Consider the following 18396-nt stretch of genomic DNA (forward strand, 5'->3'; position numbering starts at 1 on the left):
TCCAGTGATACTAAGCCACAAGTGTGGGAATTCTGACTGAGGACCACATTAAACTAGGCATATTGCTCAATGGTCAATTAATCACTCAATCGCTGCATATAATTATCATTTTACAGTCAGTGTAAAGCTGTTGATGATGGACTTGTACAGGTGATCAAACTGAAATATAACAGACATTCATCTCAAAATGCTAGTACTGTGAATACTTTCCAGAGCACAGTTGAAAATTAACCTCAGCATGTCCCAGCAGCTAGATGAAGTTAGCAAGAAAGTTGCTAACAAATCAGTACTACTGTCAGAAGAAAGAAAAAGTAGGAATCTTTCATTGTTCATATGACGCCAGTTCTGCCATTCCTAGCAGGATGGCACCACTGGACACATATTCCCTTCACCTCTGCTGTCAGCCTTCCCCAGAGACTGTTTCCTCTAGTTCACTTCTCCTCCAGACCCAACATCTCCCATGGCACCTTCCTTTGCAATTGCAGAAGGTATAACACCTGCCCATTTGCCTCCTCTATCCATAGCTCCAGATAGACCTTCCAGGTAAAGCAGTGATTTATGTGCGCCTCACTCAATGTACTCTACTGTATTTGCTGCTCACAATGTGATCTCTTCTACACAGGGGAGATGAAGTGCAGACCGAGTGACTGCTTTGCACAACATCTGGGTTGTGTGTGCAAAAGTATGCTTGCCACACCACCATGTTCTCTGACCAACATCTCTCCATCACCTTTCCCAATATTACTTGGAATCCTTTAGTGCCAGAGGCTTAGATGGAGCAAAATTTGTTCAGTTCATTCAGGAGGGTTTCTTGAAGCAATATCTAAATAGTCTGAATGAGGAATGGGCTGTACTAGGCCCGGCCAGATGATCGAAGTTTCATTCGGAGAATGTTTTGGGAACAGTGACCATAATTCTGTAAGTTTGAAGAGAGTAATGAATAAGGATCAAACTGGTCCTCAGGTGAAAGTGCTAAATTGGGAAAGACTCATTAAAATAGTGTTAGTCTAGAACTGGAGAAATTAGACTCGGGGAGGCTGTTTGAGGGTAAATCCATATCTGATATGTGGGAGTCTTTTTAAAGGCCAGTTGATCAGAGGTTGGACGAGCATGTTCCTGTGAAGATGAAAGATACAGTTGGTAAGATGTGGGAACCTTGGATGACAAGAAATGTTGAAAGTTTAGTCAAAAATTAAAAAAAGAAGCATAAGTAAGATTTAGGGAACTGGAATCAGACAAGGACATGAGGAATATAAATGAAGCAGGAAATGACTTACGCAAAGAATTAGGAGGGCTGAAAGGGGCCATGAAGTGTCCTTAGCAAGTAGGGTTAAGGAGAATCTAAAGGCATTTTGTATTAGGAGCAAGAGGTTAGCTAGAGAAAGAGTAGATCCACTCAAGCACAAAGGAGGGCATTTATGCGTGGAGCCAGAGGAATGGGCTGAGGTCCTTAATGAACATTTTGCATTGGTATTCACCAAGGAGAAGGGAATGGATGATGGTAAAACTAGGGAGGCATGCATTGATATTCTAGGGCATGTTGATATTGAGAAGAAGGAGGACATGTTCTCAGAATGTGATGAGATCTATTCCAGAAAGCTAAGGGAGGCAAAGGAGAAGATTGCTGGGGCTTCAAAATATGTCTTTTTATCCTCCTTAGCCACAGGAGAGATTCAGGAAGATTGGGCAATAGACAACGTTGTTCCTTTGTTTAAGAAGGGCAACAGGGAAAATCCAGGACATTATAGGCTGGTGAACCTTTACATCAGTGGTAGAGGAATTACTAGAGAAGATTATCTGTGTTTGGGAAAAAATGGACGAGATTTAGATTAGATTTAGACTTTTGTTGTCACATATATTCAGGTACAAAAGTACAGGAGTAATGTGAAAAGTGTATTATGTCGCCACACAAGGTGGCATCTTAGGTACAAGTACCTGGGTACAGCATCTTAAGAACAAGGTAGAAATAAAGAAAGAAAGAAAGCTAAAAGTCAAACATTACAATATTTCAAAAATGCTTGGCCGTGCTCGGACCACACATCCTCCTCCTCCTCTTTGCCATGCTTTCCTTACACAGTCCATTCCTGGAGTCCCGCATCAGCCTAACATGCCACCATCAAAGCAACCGTCACTCCTGTCAATCCACCTGGAGTATTGATTCGGGTCTACCGCATCGCCGCAGCTGACTGATGGGATAGTTAGCACGGCTTTATGTGGGGGAGGTCTTGTTTCTCAAATCTTAGTTTTTGAGGAAGTGTTGAAGATGATTGATGAGGGAAGGAAAGGATAGTAGATGTTGTCTACGTGAAATTTACTGAAACATTTGGCAAGATCTCTCATGGTCGGCTGGTATGGAAGATTAGGTCAAATAAAATCCATGGTGAGTTGGTAAATTGAACATAAAATTGACTCGTCATAGAAAACAGAGGGGTGAGAATATTTTTCTGAGTAGAGGTTTGTAACCAGTGGCATTCCTCAAGGAACAGTACTAGAATCTGTTGTTGGAATATACAATAATGATTTAGATGAAAAGGTGCATGGATTGATTCATAAGTTTTCAGATGACATGAAAGTTGTGCAATTGTAGTTAATGAGGAAGGTGTCAAAGGATACAGCAGATTACAGATAAATTGGAAGGTTGGGTGGATAAATGACAGAGTTTAATCCAGACAAGTTAATTCACGCATAAGTGTAATCATCCTGTTGTACCTGCTGCAGTTGACAGAACTGGCATGGTGTCTACGCTGGATCCGAACGACAAGTCTTTCAATTTTTGAGGATTTTTTTTTCATTCAGGAGAACCCCTGCAGAAGAGGATGCAAATCATAAGAATGTACATTTTCAAACGGTAAACTAAAAAAATGTTTTATAGAAATCCACTGAATGTACCAGATTAATTCTTATTCTGTAGAATTTCTGACTGTCAAATTCCCAATAGTAGCTACCTGGCTATGTGGAGGTCTTGATGCACAGTGGACAGTATGCCAACTTCTGAGCTAGAAGCTCCAGGTTACTAGGACTTTATGACAAGGAGGGATCTGCATAATGCAGTTGATCATCAATTTGCAACTCATTAAAACACGTGCCAATGGTAGGTAGTAAGAATGGGATAGATTCCCAGTCAGCAATATTGGCTCCTCTACTATCTCATGCCATATTTCCAAACTGTAGGTGCATGTAAAGATATGTGTTACCACAGCAACTTAGACTCCCTTTGACGAACTTTACTACCATATATCTAGTAGTTGGAAAGGAAATTAAATCTTAAGGTAGCAAAACACAACAGGAACTGTAAATCAATTTCTGTTTAAAGATTATCACTATGAGTCAATTGACCTGAAAAGTCATTCTGAAGATTAAGATTCCTATTGCTGAGATGCTGACAATTATTTTGATAATCTTTAAACATGAATAACATTCTTTAATAATGTTGTGTTTTGATCAAGGCCAGCTACATTGATGCAACTAACCTTCCAATTAAAGCCCCAATTTTCCCTTAAATTGTCTCTTTCTTTACCCTGAAGGTACTATCACCATTTCAGTTACAATTATTAAGCCACCAATAGCTCTCCACCTATGTTCCTTCATGATTGAAGCCTTAACATTGAATATCAGCTGACTTTTCAAATACTTCATTACCTGTGTTCACCTGTATTCCCAGTGTATTTGTTTTTTTCAGTCACAATAATGAAGAATTTTCAGTAAAGGGCACTTTGGTTGACTTTTCTATTCCCCTCACTAGAAAAAGGGTGATGCATGCCGATACAATGCCTTTAGGAGATGTATTTAATTCTGCTTTCTATTTGTGAAGAAAGGCTGAGACAGAAGTAGCGAGCAGTCTGCTTCAAAGCCAATAAAGTATACAGCTTGTGAGGCCTTGGGGTTTTACTGTCAAGTTGGAACAATATAAGCAGCCTGAATGAGTGGGGTTAAGCTCCCCCAGAGCCAGAACTTGCAGTTTTACTTTTTTAGAAGCAGTAGCTGGAGTCTTGAAGCTGGGTTTAGAAGCTGCAGGACATCTTTCCCTGCTACTCTCTCTCTCTCTGAGTTTTCTCTAGATGTTTTTTACTCCTTGACTGGATAATTGAAAAGACTGAGACTTACTATTTTAATGAATTTTATTGAATATGCCTTTGCCAAGGGTGTGTTTATGGGATATTGCTATATTGGAACAGTTACTCAAAGTTTGGGAGGAGATTTGGAGCTCGGGTGCTCGTTGTTGTGGTTCTGTTCGCCGAGCTGGGAATTTGTCTTGCAAACGTTTCGCCCCCTGTCTAGGTGACATCCTCAGTGCTTGGGAGCCTCCTGTGAAGCACATCTGTGATGTTTCCTCCGGCATTTATAGTGGCCTGTCTCTGCCACCAATGGCACTCATCCACAGACTCTATCAACAAACACATTGACCTGGACCCAATATACCGGCCACTACAGCGGACAGCTCAAACTGACAACCGGAAGCGGCAGAGACAGGCCACTATAAATGCCGGAGGAAACAGCACAGAAGCGCTTCACAGGAGGCTCCCAAGCACTGAGGATGTCACCTAGACAGGGGACGAAACGTTTGCAAGACAAATTCCCAGCTCGGCGAACAGAACCACAAGAATGGAACAGTTACTGTTTAGTACTTAAATAATCAATTATTCTGTTAGAGTTAAATTATTCGAATTCCTTCTTTATTTTGTTTATTTTAGCTATTGTGTGTGAATAAAGTGTGTATTGCTTCAAGCCTGGCAGTTTGACCAATCGAATTGCATCTGGAATGCAACGCCTGGCACTTGCCTTTAAAATAAGAAAAGAGTAAGGTCTAGGCTATCCTCTTAATAAATCTTGAGGGGATTTGGGCTGGTCCATAATAGTTGATATCAGTTTCAGCCAATGGTACTGATGCCAACTGAGATCAATGAATTCAGCATAGACTTGGGATCAAAGCTGAGGTAACCTTCATCATGATAATTCAATATCAGGCTGAGCCAGAGACTCAGACAGTGGGCAGGAGGTCAAGAAAGTGGGATGGAAGTCGGTAGGCCCTATTTCATGCCATTGACAGTTTGCTCTTATTATTAAGCCCCACTCTCAAGCCATTTTGAGGACGGCCTCAACCGAGGGGGGTGGTGGGCATTGGGCGGAAGGTCTATCCACATGCAAGTGTTGGGTATTTCATTAAACTCATTGTAAGAGCAACTAACATCTGACTGGAAATTTCCAGCATAGCTTCTCCATGGAGTCAGTATCCCAGTGGTAGACTAGGAGACTTGATACAGATTCTAAGGACCCTTACTTACAACAGCTGGCTGCATCTGTGGATTAGAATACAAAACATGTTCAGAGCTTGGAGGAAGCATCACTTTTAAACCAAGCATTAAGTCCTAAGGCAAAGGCTAAATCCCAAGGCCAAGGCAGAATCTTGTGCAGTGCTTCTGAAATCTGCAGGATAATTGTTCACATTTAAAACAGTGTCCAATGGATTTATCATGAAAGCCCACTGTTGACATGTTCAATGTTATGTATCTACATAGAGTCTTTACAGCATGGAAAGAGACCTTTGGCCCATTGAGTCCAAAGCTCGTAACAAAACATCCATGTTCAATGGTTTGACCAATGCATAATACCTGACATTTTTTGACATCAAAAGCTCAACCAGATATCGTGAGCAGTGAAAACATTTATTGCATGGTTATGTTAATCAGGCAAAATTTTAGGACTGTACTCAAGCTTGCTCTTTGAAAACACAGTTGCTTAATTTTTAATCCCTGGGCTGGGAATATAACCGGGAAGGCTGCATTTACTGTGAAAAGGAGAAGAATTTACACCAAGGCATATTGAATAGGAAGAGCTCAGCTTTGATCACTGCTCTGAGTTAACTTCTCTCTGCCAGGGAGGCTTCAGTATCCTTGGATTAACCAGAGGAGATAAATTCATTGTTAAAGAGAATCTGCAGCCTTATGTGCTTATGATTCAATGAATATTAAAATAATAAGATCAATCAGGCCAGCTTTGTTTCTTGAATCTCACTTGCCCAGTGGTAGTACCAACTGGAATTATAACAGCAGTCAACCTTTATTTTTCAGCCTGCAAATGTATCTCTTACTTCCCTCATAACTGCATGAGGGCAGTAGGGCTGTATTGCAGTAGTTTAAGACACACCCACTCTTTTGAATTAAATGCTGATGACATTTTAAAATGGCATTCATCCACATCCATACCAGCAGTTCACGTTTACACTCAATATATAAAGTCGACCCCTGTTTTTGGAAGGATTTTTTTGGGTCTTCAAAGGTCAATATATATGCTGACATCTATGATAGTTTGGCTTCCTTTTTTTTAACCTGGAGTTTAGATTAGGTTGAACAGTTCATCTAAAGACAAATAATTAGATTTGAAAATGCAACCTTTTCAGTCTTAACCATTCCTGATGTTTATACTCCACACAAATTTTAATCTAAACCTCATGTATATGTTGTACTGGTTCCATATCTCTTTTATTCCCCTTTTCCTTCGCTCTATTTCTTCTATTCTTCATTGTTGTTATGGCCTCAGAAAATTTGATGTGCTTGAGTGCTTTCCTGCTGGCAGGAGATTGAATGTCCATCTGTTACCATGGAGAAATTGTGACTGGTCTAATGCAAAACTGGCATAGATTTCTTGCTGATTAGTATGATAAATTACATTAATTGCATTGGAATTAAAAGAGAGGAATTAATGGCTGAGGCATTCAGTCATAGATTCAAGCCTTCTGACAGTTTTGAAAATTATGAATTATGAAAATTATCAATAAACTGCCCTGTACACGAAATCACCATCTTCAACATTCATATAACATAAACTTCATCCGTACAAAGGTCTTGTGAATTGTCCCCACGCAATTACATCCACCAAATGCCAGCTGTGGCTCAGTGGGTAGCCTCTGATCCAGAAGGTTGTGGGTTCATTTCTCAATCCAGTAAATTACGCACAACAATCTGCATTGATATTCCAGTTAAACTAAAATCTCTCTGTTTACTCTGGTGAGTGTTAAAGATCTAATGACACTATTCCGAAGAAGAGCAGGGCATGTCTCCCTCAAGCCCTGATCAATATTAACCTTCACTCAATTTTTCTAAAATAGTTGATGCGGTTGTTCTTATTGTTTGTGAGAGTACTTTGAGTTGCATTCCCTACAATAAAACTGTGCCTACCCTTCAGTATTACCTCATTGGCTGAAATACTTCATGAAGCTCTGATATCATAATGATATGATTTTCTTTATTGTTTCAAAAAATGAAAACAATGCCTTGTGATTCAATGTATTTTTTTTCACCTATGTACAGAGGTGTCAAAAGGTGAATCCTAGATTGATTGCAGTAAACATCTTGTGAAGATGTCATGGGGATTGGTAGGAAGGCCAGTGTGCTTCAAACAACTGTTTGTAGTAATGTAGATCATATTCATGTAACTGGCTAATGCTTGCAGTAATGCAATAAACGTCATACAGTTAATTCAAAAAGACTCTTCTAGTTAGACAAAAAGGGTGGGTTTCCTAATCCATAATAGGTTACTTTAGACTTGAGGAACCCACACATGTGATGGCAATGGTGGACCATTGCCCTAGCAGAGTGAGCACAATTTGTAGATAGTGCCAACTAGGAAAAGTTAAAATGTAGGATTTCAAGCAAAACCAGGGAAGGTAACCCTGAAGAATTCAAACAGCCAAAAAAGGTGGGAGAGCTTCCATTAACAGCTAAAAATGATAAAACATTCCAGTACTCCAATAAATTATGGGATGACCTCCAATACCTCAGAATAAAATGTTGTAAACAAGATAAGACACCTAATCATACCAGGAACCTATGGTATCAGAAATAGTATGGTCAGGGAAATTTAATTTCAGAGATGGGCCAAATGGAATGCAAAATTTGACTTTCTGGGAAAGGCAATTCTTGAATTTTAGAATAGCTTCTGAATTGGATTAAGACAGAAGCTGAACAAGTAAATAACACTTCTACACAGTACATGAATGGGAGTATAGCAGATTGCATTATTGCATGGCAAGGATAATGAACCATGAGACAATTCAAAGAAGTTTTGAAAACTTTTGCCAATTATTTCATCCTCAGACTTAATAAAACTCTGGAAATGACATAATTTAGCAAAACAATATGCAACATCCAGATGCATCCTAGATGTTTTTTTAAAATTATTTCTAGAGGCTAGTGGAGAGATGCAACTACAATAACTTAAAATCAAAATTCAGAAGAGATTGTTATCAGCATTACCGATATTTCTTTGTCAGATTTATTAGTCCAATGAATTCCTAATTCTAGAGAAAGCCATTCAGTTGGTGAGTAGTGTGGAGGTCTTGGATCAATATTAATAAGAGGAGAAACAATCTTATACAGGGGATCTATCAAATCTATTCAGTTCTTATTTATCAATCCACAAAAGACATACCCGATAATCCAATACAACAGGTAGGATAGATGTTGGAGATTAAAGGTCCTTACCAGTACTGTAGAACAGAGATACTTCACAGGCACAATCACTGCCCAGTTTATAAAACCAAATGCTTTTATTGTGTTTTTCTTATTTAATCTGATGAGGTTGTTGCTAGCCAAACAAGTATTTATTGCTTGACCCTAGCTGTCTTTGGACTGAGTGGCTTGCCAGGCCATTTTAGAGGCTGTTGAGAGGCAAGCACATTGCTATGGGTCAGGAGTCACATGTAGACCATGCTAGACGAGGATGGCAGATTTCTTTCCCAGAAGGATATTAGTAGGCCAGATGAGTTTTTCTGACAATTGGCAATGGTTTCATGGTCATCGGTGGATTCTTAATTCCAGATTTTTAAAAATTGAATTTAAATTCAAAATGTAAGAAGATAGGGACTTTCAGAAAATATGCTAAAACAGGACATAGCCACAAAAAAACAAAAGACCAAAGAAGTAACTGATAAATAAATATATGAGGTTGGACATTCTACAGAAACAGGTAAATCCTGCAGAACTTTGCTGAAGTTACATTGGAGTGAAAGGCAAAGTATTGGCTCAGTGGTTAGCCCTGCTGCCTCACAGCAGAAGGGACATGAGTTCAATTCCACCCTCTGGTGACTATCTGTGTGGAGTTTGCATGTTCTCCCCATGTCTGCTTGGGTTTCATTTGGGTGCTCCGGTTTCCTCCCACCGTCCAAAGATGTGCAGGTTAGGTGGATTGGCCATGGGAAATGCAGGGTTACAGGGATGGAATGAAGCATCTAATGTGCTCCTAATGCTCGGTCCAATAGTGGGAATAGTGCAATAAACTACCCTTCTGTTTAGACATGAAACATGCACATCCTAAACCAAACTAGATCACTTCAGGCTTGAAGGAACCCACACATAACGATCTCTATTTCATCTTCACCCTCCTTAGCTGTCTTGGTGCATGCTTTCTTCCACAATTGACATATAAGGTCATCCCCAAAGAGTAATTTACAGGATCCTTCAATCAATTGCTAAGATTGACGAGGATAGCACAGATGGACGTCACTTGTTTTCCTTTACCCTGCCTCTGCACAATGCGGGTCTGTTTCTGCTGATATACTCAACTGACCCCCAGAGCTATTTGTTTGCAAAGAGATCACAGCAGTTCCTACAGTGGCTAAACCAAATATTGTGCAACATTTCAGTTGGAAGAAGATATCCTTTCTCTTCTCCATGCTGCCTTAAGTATTCTGACCTAAATTCACATGAGCATTTTGTGAAGTCACACACCAGTTATGAGACATTCCTTTGAATTATTGACATGTTATAGATTCTCAGTCAAATGTAATTAATAAAACAATCAATGATTTGAAATGATGTCAAGCATGCCCCCCCCCCGCCTCCAAATATACAGTCTGATAGTATTTTGCATCAATTTCATTTTTTAAAATTGATTCATGGGACATGGGTGTCACTGGCTGGGCTAGCATTTATTGGTCATTCCTACTTGTCCTTGAGAAGGTGGTGATGAGCTGCATCCATGACACACTGCAGTCCATGTGTCAAAGGTAGACCCACAAATACCATCATTAAGCATGTTTCCAAACTGTTTACACTATTTACTGTAAGGTTAAATTCAAACTTGTTACATTCTCCCATTACTTAATAAGAATATTGGCCCATTGACATTCAGCGGCTGCCGCTATTGTTAAAGGTTATCTTGAAGCAATAAGTAAACAAGCACCGGCAAGGATCAGCTTAATAAGTCAGCAGCATCAATTAATCATACTGATTAAATTCTTCATTTTGCTGTCATCATCCTATAACATTACAAAGTGATAGCAAATTCTCCTGTTTGTGATGATCTTAAACAGTTTCATATATAGTGGCATTTGCAGTTGCATTTTGTGATGGTGGTCCTCAATAAAATAAAAGGTAGCAATGTTTCAGTCAAATAAAGAAAGGAAATATTTACAGTATGATTTCATAAAGATTTCACCAGTGTAAAGTTAATACTTGCCCAGCTGTCCAAAATGGTGGCTTTTAATTATTCATTTGAATAAGATGTTGCACTTTATGGTTTACTATATGTTAGCCCATGGAACATGTATCATGAAGAGTTGGGTTCTTGTGAGACAGAAACTTTGAAGCCTATTTACAACATTAATTATATATGTGGCTACAATACCACACAGCCTGGGTTATGTGCTTGTTGATGATACTGTACATAACATACACATAACTGAGTAAACTTCATGACTGACTAAAGGTGAAGCAGATATCTTTTATATCTAAATTTCAAGTTGTAATGTCCTTAACCATCATTAAGGATGAGGTTTCTAAATTCTTGGAAGAGCAGAGTCTGATTAGAACAAGTCAACATGGATTTAGTAAAGGGAGGTCATGCCTGACAAACCTGTTGGAATTTTTTGAAGAGGTAACAAGTAGGTTAGACCAGGGAAACCCAGTGGATGTGGTCCATCTAGACTTTCAAAAGGCCTTTGATAAGGTGCCACACGGGAGGCTGCTGAGCAAGGTGAGGGCCCATGGTGTTTGAGGTGAGCTGCTGGGATGGATTGAGGATTGGCTGTCTAACAGAAGGCAGAGAGTTGGGATAAAAGGTTCTTTTTCAGAATGGCAGCCGGTGACGAGCGGTGTTCCGCAGGGTTCGGTGCTGGGGCCACAGCTGTTCGCATTATATATTAATGATTTGGATGAGGGAACCGGGGGCATTCTAGCGAAGTTTGCCGATGATACGAAGTTAGGTGGACAGGCAGGTAGTACTGAGGAAGTGGGGAGGCTACAGAAGGATCTAGACAGGTTGGGAGAGTGGTCCAGGAAATGGCTGATGGAATTTAATGTGAGCAAGTGCGAGGTCTTGCACTTTGGCAAAAAGAATAAAAGCATGGACTACTTTCTAAATGGTGAGAAAATTAATAAAGCCAAAGCACAAAGGGATCTGGGAGTGCTAGTCGAGGATTCTCTAAAGGTAAACATACAGGTTGAGTCTGTGATTAAGAAAGCGAATGCAATGTTGTCTCTTATCTCAAGAGGGTTGGAATATAAAAGCAGAGATGTACTACTAAGACTTTATAAAGCTCTGGTTAGGCCCCATTTGGAGTACTGTGTCCAGTTTTGGTCCCCACACCTCAGGAAGGACATACTGGCACTGGAACGTGTCCAGCGGAGATTCACACGGATGATCCCTGGAATGACAGGTCTAGCATATGAGGAACGGCTGAGGATACTGGGATTGTATTCGTTGGAGTTTAGAAGATTAAGGGGAGACTTAATACACGGCTTAATACAAAATAATACACGGCTTGGAAAAGGTGGATGCTAGGAAATTGTTTCTGTTAGGCGAGGAGACTAGGACCCGTGGACACAGCCTTAGAATTAGAGGGGGTCATTTCAGAACAGAAGTGCGGAGACATTTCTTCAGCCAGAGAATGGTGGGCCTGTGGAATTCATTGCCACGGAGTGCAGTGGAAGCCGGGACGCTAAATGTCTTCAAGGCCGAGATTGATAGGTTCTTCTTGTCTAGAGGAATTAAGGGCTACGGGGAGAATGCTGGTAAGTGGAGCTGAAATGCGCATCAGCCATGATTGAATGGCGGAGTGGACTCGATGGGCCAAATGGCCTTACTTCTACTCCTATGTCTTATGGTCTTATGGTCTTAACTGTCTTAAAGGTATGAAGCTGTCTCATCTAGAATCTATACCGTAAGACAACATAGAGAATTTTGCATAACACTTAATGATATATTATCATTTTGAGATAACTGAAACAAGGGGAAGGTATCCATATAAAAAGGATGGGAATATTTTGCTACATGGTTGAAATCACACCCTTCTACCCATTCATTTCCTTTCTCTTAATGAAATATTCCAATAGATATTGTTGCAATTGGACCTCGCATGCTTTCCTTTATTTTGAAATCATCTGTGCAAACTTTTGTATTGATACCACAGTATACTCTCACTGATGTTAGATTTGTATCAGCTTATTCACTACAGGGAGTGAAAGTATGAAATGATCTGGCTGATTGGGATTTTATGTGAACCATTTTGGGAAGTAACATTCTCACCATTCAAGTGGTGACATCTCCAACTCTCTCTTCTTGACATTCTATTGCATTCACTAAGTCCACCACTGTCAAAGTCCTGGGGGTTACCATTGACCAGTAACTGAACGAGACCAGATAGATAAGTACAGTGGCTTAAAGGGCAGGTTGGAAACTAGAAATCCTGCAGTGAATAACTCCTATCCCTAAAGCCTGTCCACCATCTACAAAGCACAAGTTGGGGGTCTGATGGAATGCTCTCCAAGTGCTTGAATGAGAGCAACTGCAACAATAGTCAAAAATCTCAATATCGCGACAAAACAGTGATTGTTACCACATTGTCCATTTTCACCTTTCACTCCCTTCACCACAGTTGTACAAAAGGCAGCAAGCAAGATAAACAATAATAACTTACCAAGGTTCCTTTTAAGAGTACATCCAAATCCATCACCTCTACTATTTCAAATACAAAGGCAGTAGATGCCTGGGAACTTCCTCCAAGTCACACCCTATGCTGACTTGGAACTATATATTCACTGGGTCAAAATTCTGAAACTGCCTTCCTAACAGGGTCTCCCTATGCCTCAGGCATTGCAGAGGTTGAAGAAAGTGTCTCACTGGGTACAATTAGGAATGGGCAAAAATTGCTGGTCGAGCCAGATTTGATGAACAAGTATGACGAATCTTGATACATTATCCCGAGACTTTGTCATTCTGCAAGATGTGTAGTGGAAAGCTTAAATGTGAGCACTCAATGCTCCCAGAATAAACATTATCATTACAAACTAGATGCATGGTTTGGCAAATACCTGTTAACAATTCATTGACTAAAACGTCCAAATATACCATATTTGCTCATGTAAAAGTCAACCACATGATGTTTGACCTTGTTAAAAATGCATAAGCCTCAATTATAGGAAGCAAAAAAGGCAGAGGGTGCCTGCCTGGGTCAGAACAACTCCTCTGCAGCTGGCTGAAAGCAATATTTCAGCTTGTTGAGGTAACAAGGCCACCTTCGGAATCCTACCGAAAAGAAGCCCGAGTACTGGCAGTGTTGCTGTGTCCATGATCAGTACTCCATTCAGGGCTTGAGGAGGTGTTGAGAAATGCATCGAAACTTTGTAAGTATTGGGTGTCAGAAAGAGGAGTCGGGATGAGGATCTGAGAGACAAATTTCAGAGGAATCAGGGAGTGTTAATACCCAACGGTATCACAGCTGCAATAGGCCCTGGCAGCAGTTACATAGGCACCCTTACCCAACACCAGCCCGCACAGGGAGACCTGACAGGGCTGGCCACCTGGTGAAGGCTGCTCCCATCTGCTGCTTTACTTTGATCAGTGGCACAATGGTGCCTGTAAGTAGGTGTCGATTTCCCACTTTTAAGGGGCTCAATTGATTAGCTGATGGCAAGCTGGCCAATGCTGAACATGCTGGTGGTAAAATTGCGATGGGGCCAAGGATGGGCTGTGCGTTGCATTTTACATCCCCTACTTCCACCACCACCAGGGACACACAAAAACCAAACTGTATATTTTTGTATACCTTGTCTAACAGGCATCTGTAGATTTTCAGGAAAAGCCAATAATTTCAGGACTAAAGTGTAACCCTGAGAGATGAAATGTACAGAATTCATAATAAGGTTATAAAATAAAGTAAATAATAGACAACTCGTTTCACTATTGCTGGCTTTTCCATTTCAACAGCTTGCTTGTATTTTATATTGGCTCAAATCAAGCACGTATGTCGATTCCTTAAACATTTCATTATATAAAAGTCAACCCCATGACTTGTCTTTAAGTCTTGTCTTTAACTACAGTTTTGTTCCTTGCAAGTTTGAGAAGTGATGCATTAAGTGATATCAAAGAGAAGTTGGATGCATGCCCACATCACAAAATTACCTCTAATTTGGTGTTAACTTGGGAAAATTCATTCAGATAAGGTAAACAGTACATGGATTGGAGCAATGCATCTTTCACATAAACATTACAAAACAAAAGTCCATGATCACAAATGCATAGGTATTAAGAACTGTTTTTCTGAAGTTGCGCTGAGCTTTATTTTGAAATAGAGTGATAAGAAACATTACTCTGCACCATTCCCCTGCTGCTGTGAGATTGTTCTATTCTCCAACAGCGAAGACCTCGAGAGAAACCCAGGTTTGACATTGCACTGCTCATTTCCCTGATGCAGGCTCAGTGAAACAGCCTCTGCCATGAGGTCTCCTATCACTTCCATTTTGGTGTCTGATCATTTCATGGGAATGCAAAAATTGTATAAACGCACTTTGAAATGCGTTAATTTCTGATGAGACAGCCTGTGCATAATGGCATTCGATAGAGTAATAGACGCCTACAGCACAGAGACAGACCCTTCAGCCCAAACTAGTCTGTGCTATCCACACTAACCCCATTTACCTGCACTTGGCCCAGATCGTTCTAATCATTTTCTAACCATGTATTTGTCCAAATAACTTTTAAATGTTAATGTACTTGCCTCAACCACTTCTGCTGGCAGCTCATTTAAAAAACTTACCACCCTCTGTGTAAAAAAGTTGCCCCTCAGGTTCCCTTTTACTCTTTCCCCTCTAACCTTAAACTGATGCCCTCTCGTCCTCGATTCCCCAACCCTGGGAAAAACACTGAGTGCATTCAACCTAACCATACCTCTTGTGATCTTATATACTTCCATAAGATCACCCCTCAGACTTCTATGCCTTAAAGAAAGAAGTCCTAGCTTGCACAACCTCTCCCTATAACTCAGACCCTTGAGTCCTGGCAACATCCTTGTAAATTTCTTCTGCACTCTTTCCAGTTTAATAACATCCTTCCCATAGCAAGATAACCAAAACTGAACGCAACACTCCAAGCATGGGCTCACCAACGTCCTGTACAACTGCAACATACCTTCCCAACTTCTATACTCAATGCCCTTACTGATGAAGGCCAGAGTGCCAAAAGCCTTCTTCACTGCCCAATCTACCTGTGACTCCACTTTCAGAGAATCGTGAACCTGAATTGCGAGCTCCCTCTGTTCCACTATATTCCTTAAGGCCCTACCATTTACTATGAAATTCCGAGCTTGATTTGACTTTCCAAAATGCAAGGCCTCATGCTTATCTTTATTAAACTCCATTTGCCATTTCTCAGCCCACTTCCCCAGCTGATCAAGGTCCTGCTGTGATTTCTGATAACCTGCCTCACGTCCATGATACCACCTATTTTAGTGTCATCTGCAAACTTACTAATTATGCCATGCACATTCCCATATCGATGACAAACAGCAATGGGCCCAGCACCGACCCTTGGGGTACACCACTCGTCACAGGCCTCCAATCTGACAAGCATCCTTCCACCATTACCCTCTGCTTCCTACCAGCAATTTATCCAATTCATCAGCTACCCCTGGATTCCATGCAATCTAACCTTCCAGAGCAGCCTACCATGTAGAACATTATCAAAGTTCTTACTGAAATCCATATAGATTATATTTACCCCTCGGCCCTCATCAACCTTCCTGGTCACTTCAGAGATAATATATAGGTTTTCTTGATGATGGTCCATGATCCTGTTTTTTACAGAAGCCAGGACAAGTTATCAAAGGAGACATGAAACATGAAATGTGCCAAAATAAAAAGAGATCAATTTAACAATCTAAACAGGACTGTATTCAATATATTAACAGATATGATTTGGGAAAATTACTCCTTTTAGCAGCTTAGGTTATCTGAAACCCTTTATGGACATGTTGCCTTTTATCATAAAGGACACATTTACAAAACTGCACTATCTCTGGAAAATTAAAGTTTTTGAAAATGCTGATTTTTATGCAATAATTGCCGAGTTTTCCTTCGTAATCTTTCTGAAACATCTGTGCTTTAAATTGATAATGCTGACTGCAGTTAAAGCTGAATTAACAGAATATCTTGAGGAAGTATTCCTATTTGCAGGAAGAAAGCTCACTACATCCTTTCGCCAGCTTTTGCCAGACTTATTTTTGAAAAGTATATCAAGATATATATAGATATATACACGGTTAACCAACGTACTGTACGTTGGGATTGTTGCTTAAAAACAGATTGCCAACAGTTAATAGAATTATGCAGCAGAAAAGCAAACAGCAGAACTTATTTAAACCTTGGAAATAATGGTATCTGTTGGCACCTTCAGGAAAAAAAGCAATGATTGCATACTTGCCAGTCCAGAATTGACCACATTTAAGCATTTTTATTAGCACAGTAGAGATGTAGCTGGAAATTGCTGAACAATTTCAAATTGGATTTATTCCCATCTTTCACTTCAAATCACTAACTGAATTTCCTTGGATTGTATCATCTATTTCTTACAGGTTTTAACACCAAAGAAATTAAAACAACCCCCTCAGCTGCATTAGAGTCCTCCCTCTCCCATCCTAATAGAATTTAATGTGTTGCAACACAATTCTCAGCCAGCTAGGTTCTGTGAGCATTTAACAATGCCACTGCATAATTGATCACCAAGCTGTAGTATTTAGGATCAGCCAAAATACAAACACAGGTTGCTCGATTTCTGGTAGCATTCTGCCTTCCAAAGAATCATCAAAATGAAAGCATAAGACCATGATACTCACAAGAGCCTGTGGTAGCTTCAGCAATGATCAGCCTGAGATTTCAATGAGCTACGTACATCGTACAGTCACCATATAAGTAGCATAAATCCTCTGTGTAACCATTCTGGATAATTAGTGGAATCGCTCTGCTGTTTTCTAATAGTAAGGCAGGCACAAGCCTCATTTGAAAGTGCCAGGGATGTGGGTGTGAGAACAGCTAGTTACGACACGATTTGAATGATTGTACCAGAGCCTACTGTAACATTGCTACCCTATGCTGCTTACTGTAAGGTTTAGCACTTTTGCAGCCAATGTTAACCCTTTGTGATCCAAAGTACTTGTGCACTGAGCACAAGTTAATTAACTGTTTCAATTCAGGAGTCTTTATGCATATTTTGTCTATGTCTATATTTGGTATTTGAATCCATCTTGTTATTTTTCAGTTACAGATTTACAGTTTTTTTTCTGAAAGAAGTGTGTTTGATGGTTATTTTATGAATTGGGGATTTTAAAAAAAAATATTGGTTTGTAATAATTCTGCTTTTCAATTTAAAAATAAAACATATTTTCTCCATATTTGATTTACCCTTTTTTTGGTTCGGTGTCAATGCACTCCTAAAGCTTTCCAATCATACTGATTGGTCATAGAATCCCTACAGTACAGACATAGCCCATTCAGCCCATCAAGTCAGCAATAACCCTCTGAAGAGCATCCCACTCAGACCCAGCCACATAACCCTACATTTAGCATGGCTAATCAACACAGCCCTGGACACTATGGGGCAACTTAGCATGGCCAATACACATAACCTGCCATCTTTAAACTGGGAGAAAACTGGAGCACCCAGTGGAAACAGACACAGTGAGAATGTGTAAACTCCACACAAACAGTTACTTAAGGCTGGAATTGAACCCAGGTCCCTCATGCTATGAGGCAGCAGTGCTAACCATTATGTCACTATGCCACCCAACTGTTTTTAAGTGATTGTCAATGGATTGGAGGCATTTGGGGATAGGGAGTCATTAGCACCAATTTGTGTCTTATCTTCTTCTGGACAGTAACGAGTGGCAGAAACACTGGGTGATTTCTATTTCCTTTCCTGGCCCGGGGATGTTGAACTGCCCTGTTACTTTGCTCGAAATTCTCTCCCTGTGTTTCTTCAGCATTCCACCATCTCACTGGATACTGGAGTCCCCCCTTTATCATCTGCTCCCTCCCTTAGGACCATCACAATGCACAGCTCAGAAGATGCTGGATAACCAAATGATCTGCTTGAGCTTTACTGCTTTCTGGCTCACTTTATCTTTTACAA

General features: G+C 40.2%; 1 protein-coding gene across 3 annotated transcripts in view; it reads right to left on the reverse strand.

Moving 5' to 3' along the window:
* Positions 1-17368, reverse strand: part of LOC140465805 (MAGUK p55 subfamily member 3-like) — a 93982-nt gene extending 76614 nt beyond the window's left edge. For all 3 annotated transcript variants that reach the window (XM_072561593.1, XM_072561594.1, XM_072561592.1), the window contains exons 1-2: positions 17105-17368; positions 2710-2804 (exon numbers count right to left, since the gene is read on the reverse strand). In XM_072561593.1, the coding sequence (XP_072417694.1) occupies positions 2710-2734 (25 nt within the window). In that variant the 5' untranslated portion in view covers positions 2735-2804; positions 17105-17368. The remainder of the gene's footprint in view (positions 1-2709; positions 2805-17104) is intronic.
* Positions 17369-18396: the final 1028 nt, after the last annotated feature.

The sequence above is a fragment of the Chiloscyllium punctatum genome, chromosome 42 (assembly GCF_047496795.1).
Source record: "Chiloscyllium punctatum isolate Juve2018m chromosome 42, sChiPun1.3, whole genome shotgun sequence".
Classification (NCBI taxonomy): Eukaryota; Metazoa; Chordata; class Chondrichthyes; order Orectolobiformes; family Hemiscylliidae; genus Chiloscyllium; species Chiloscyllium punctatum.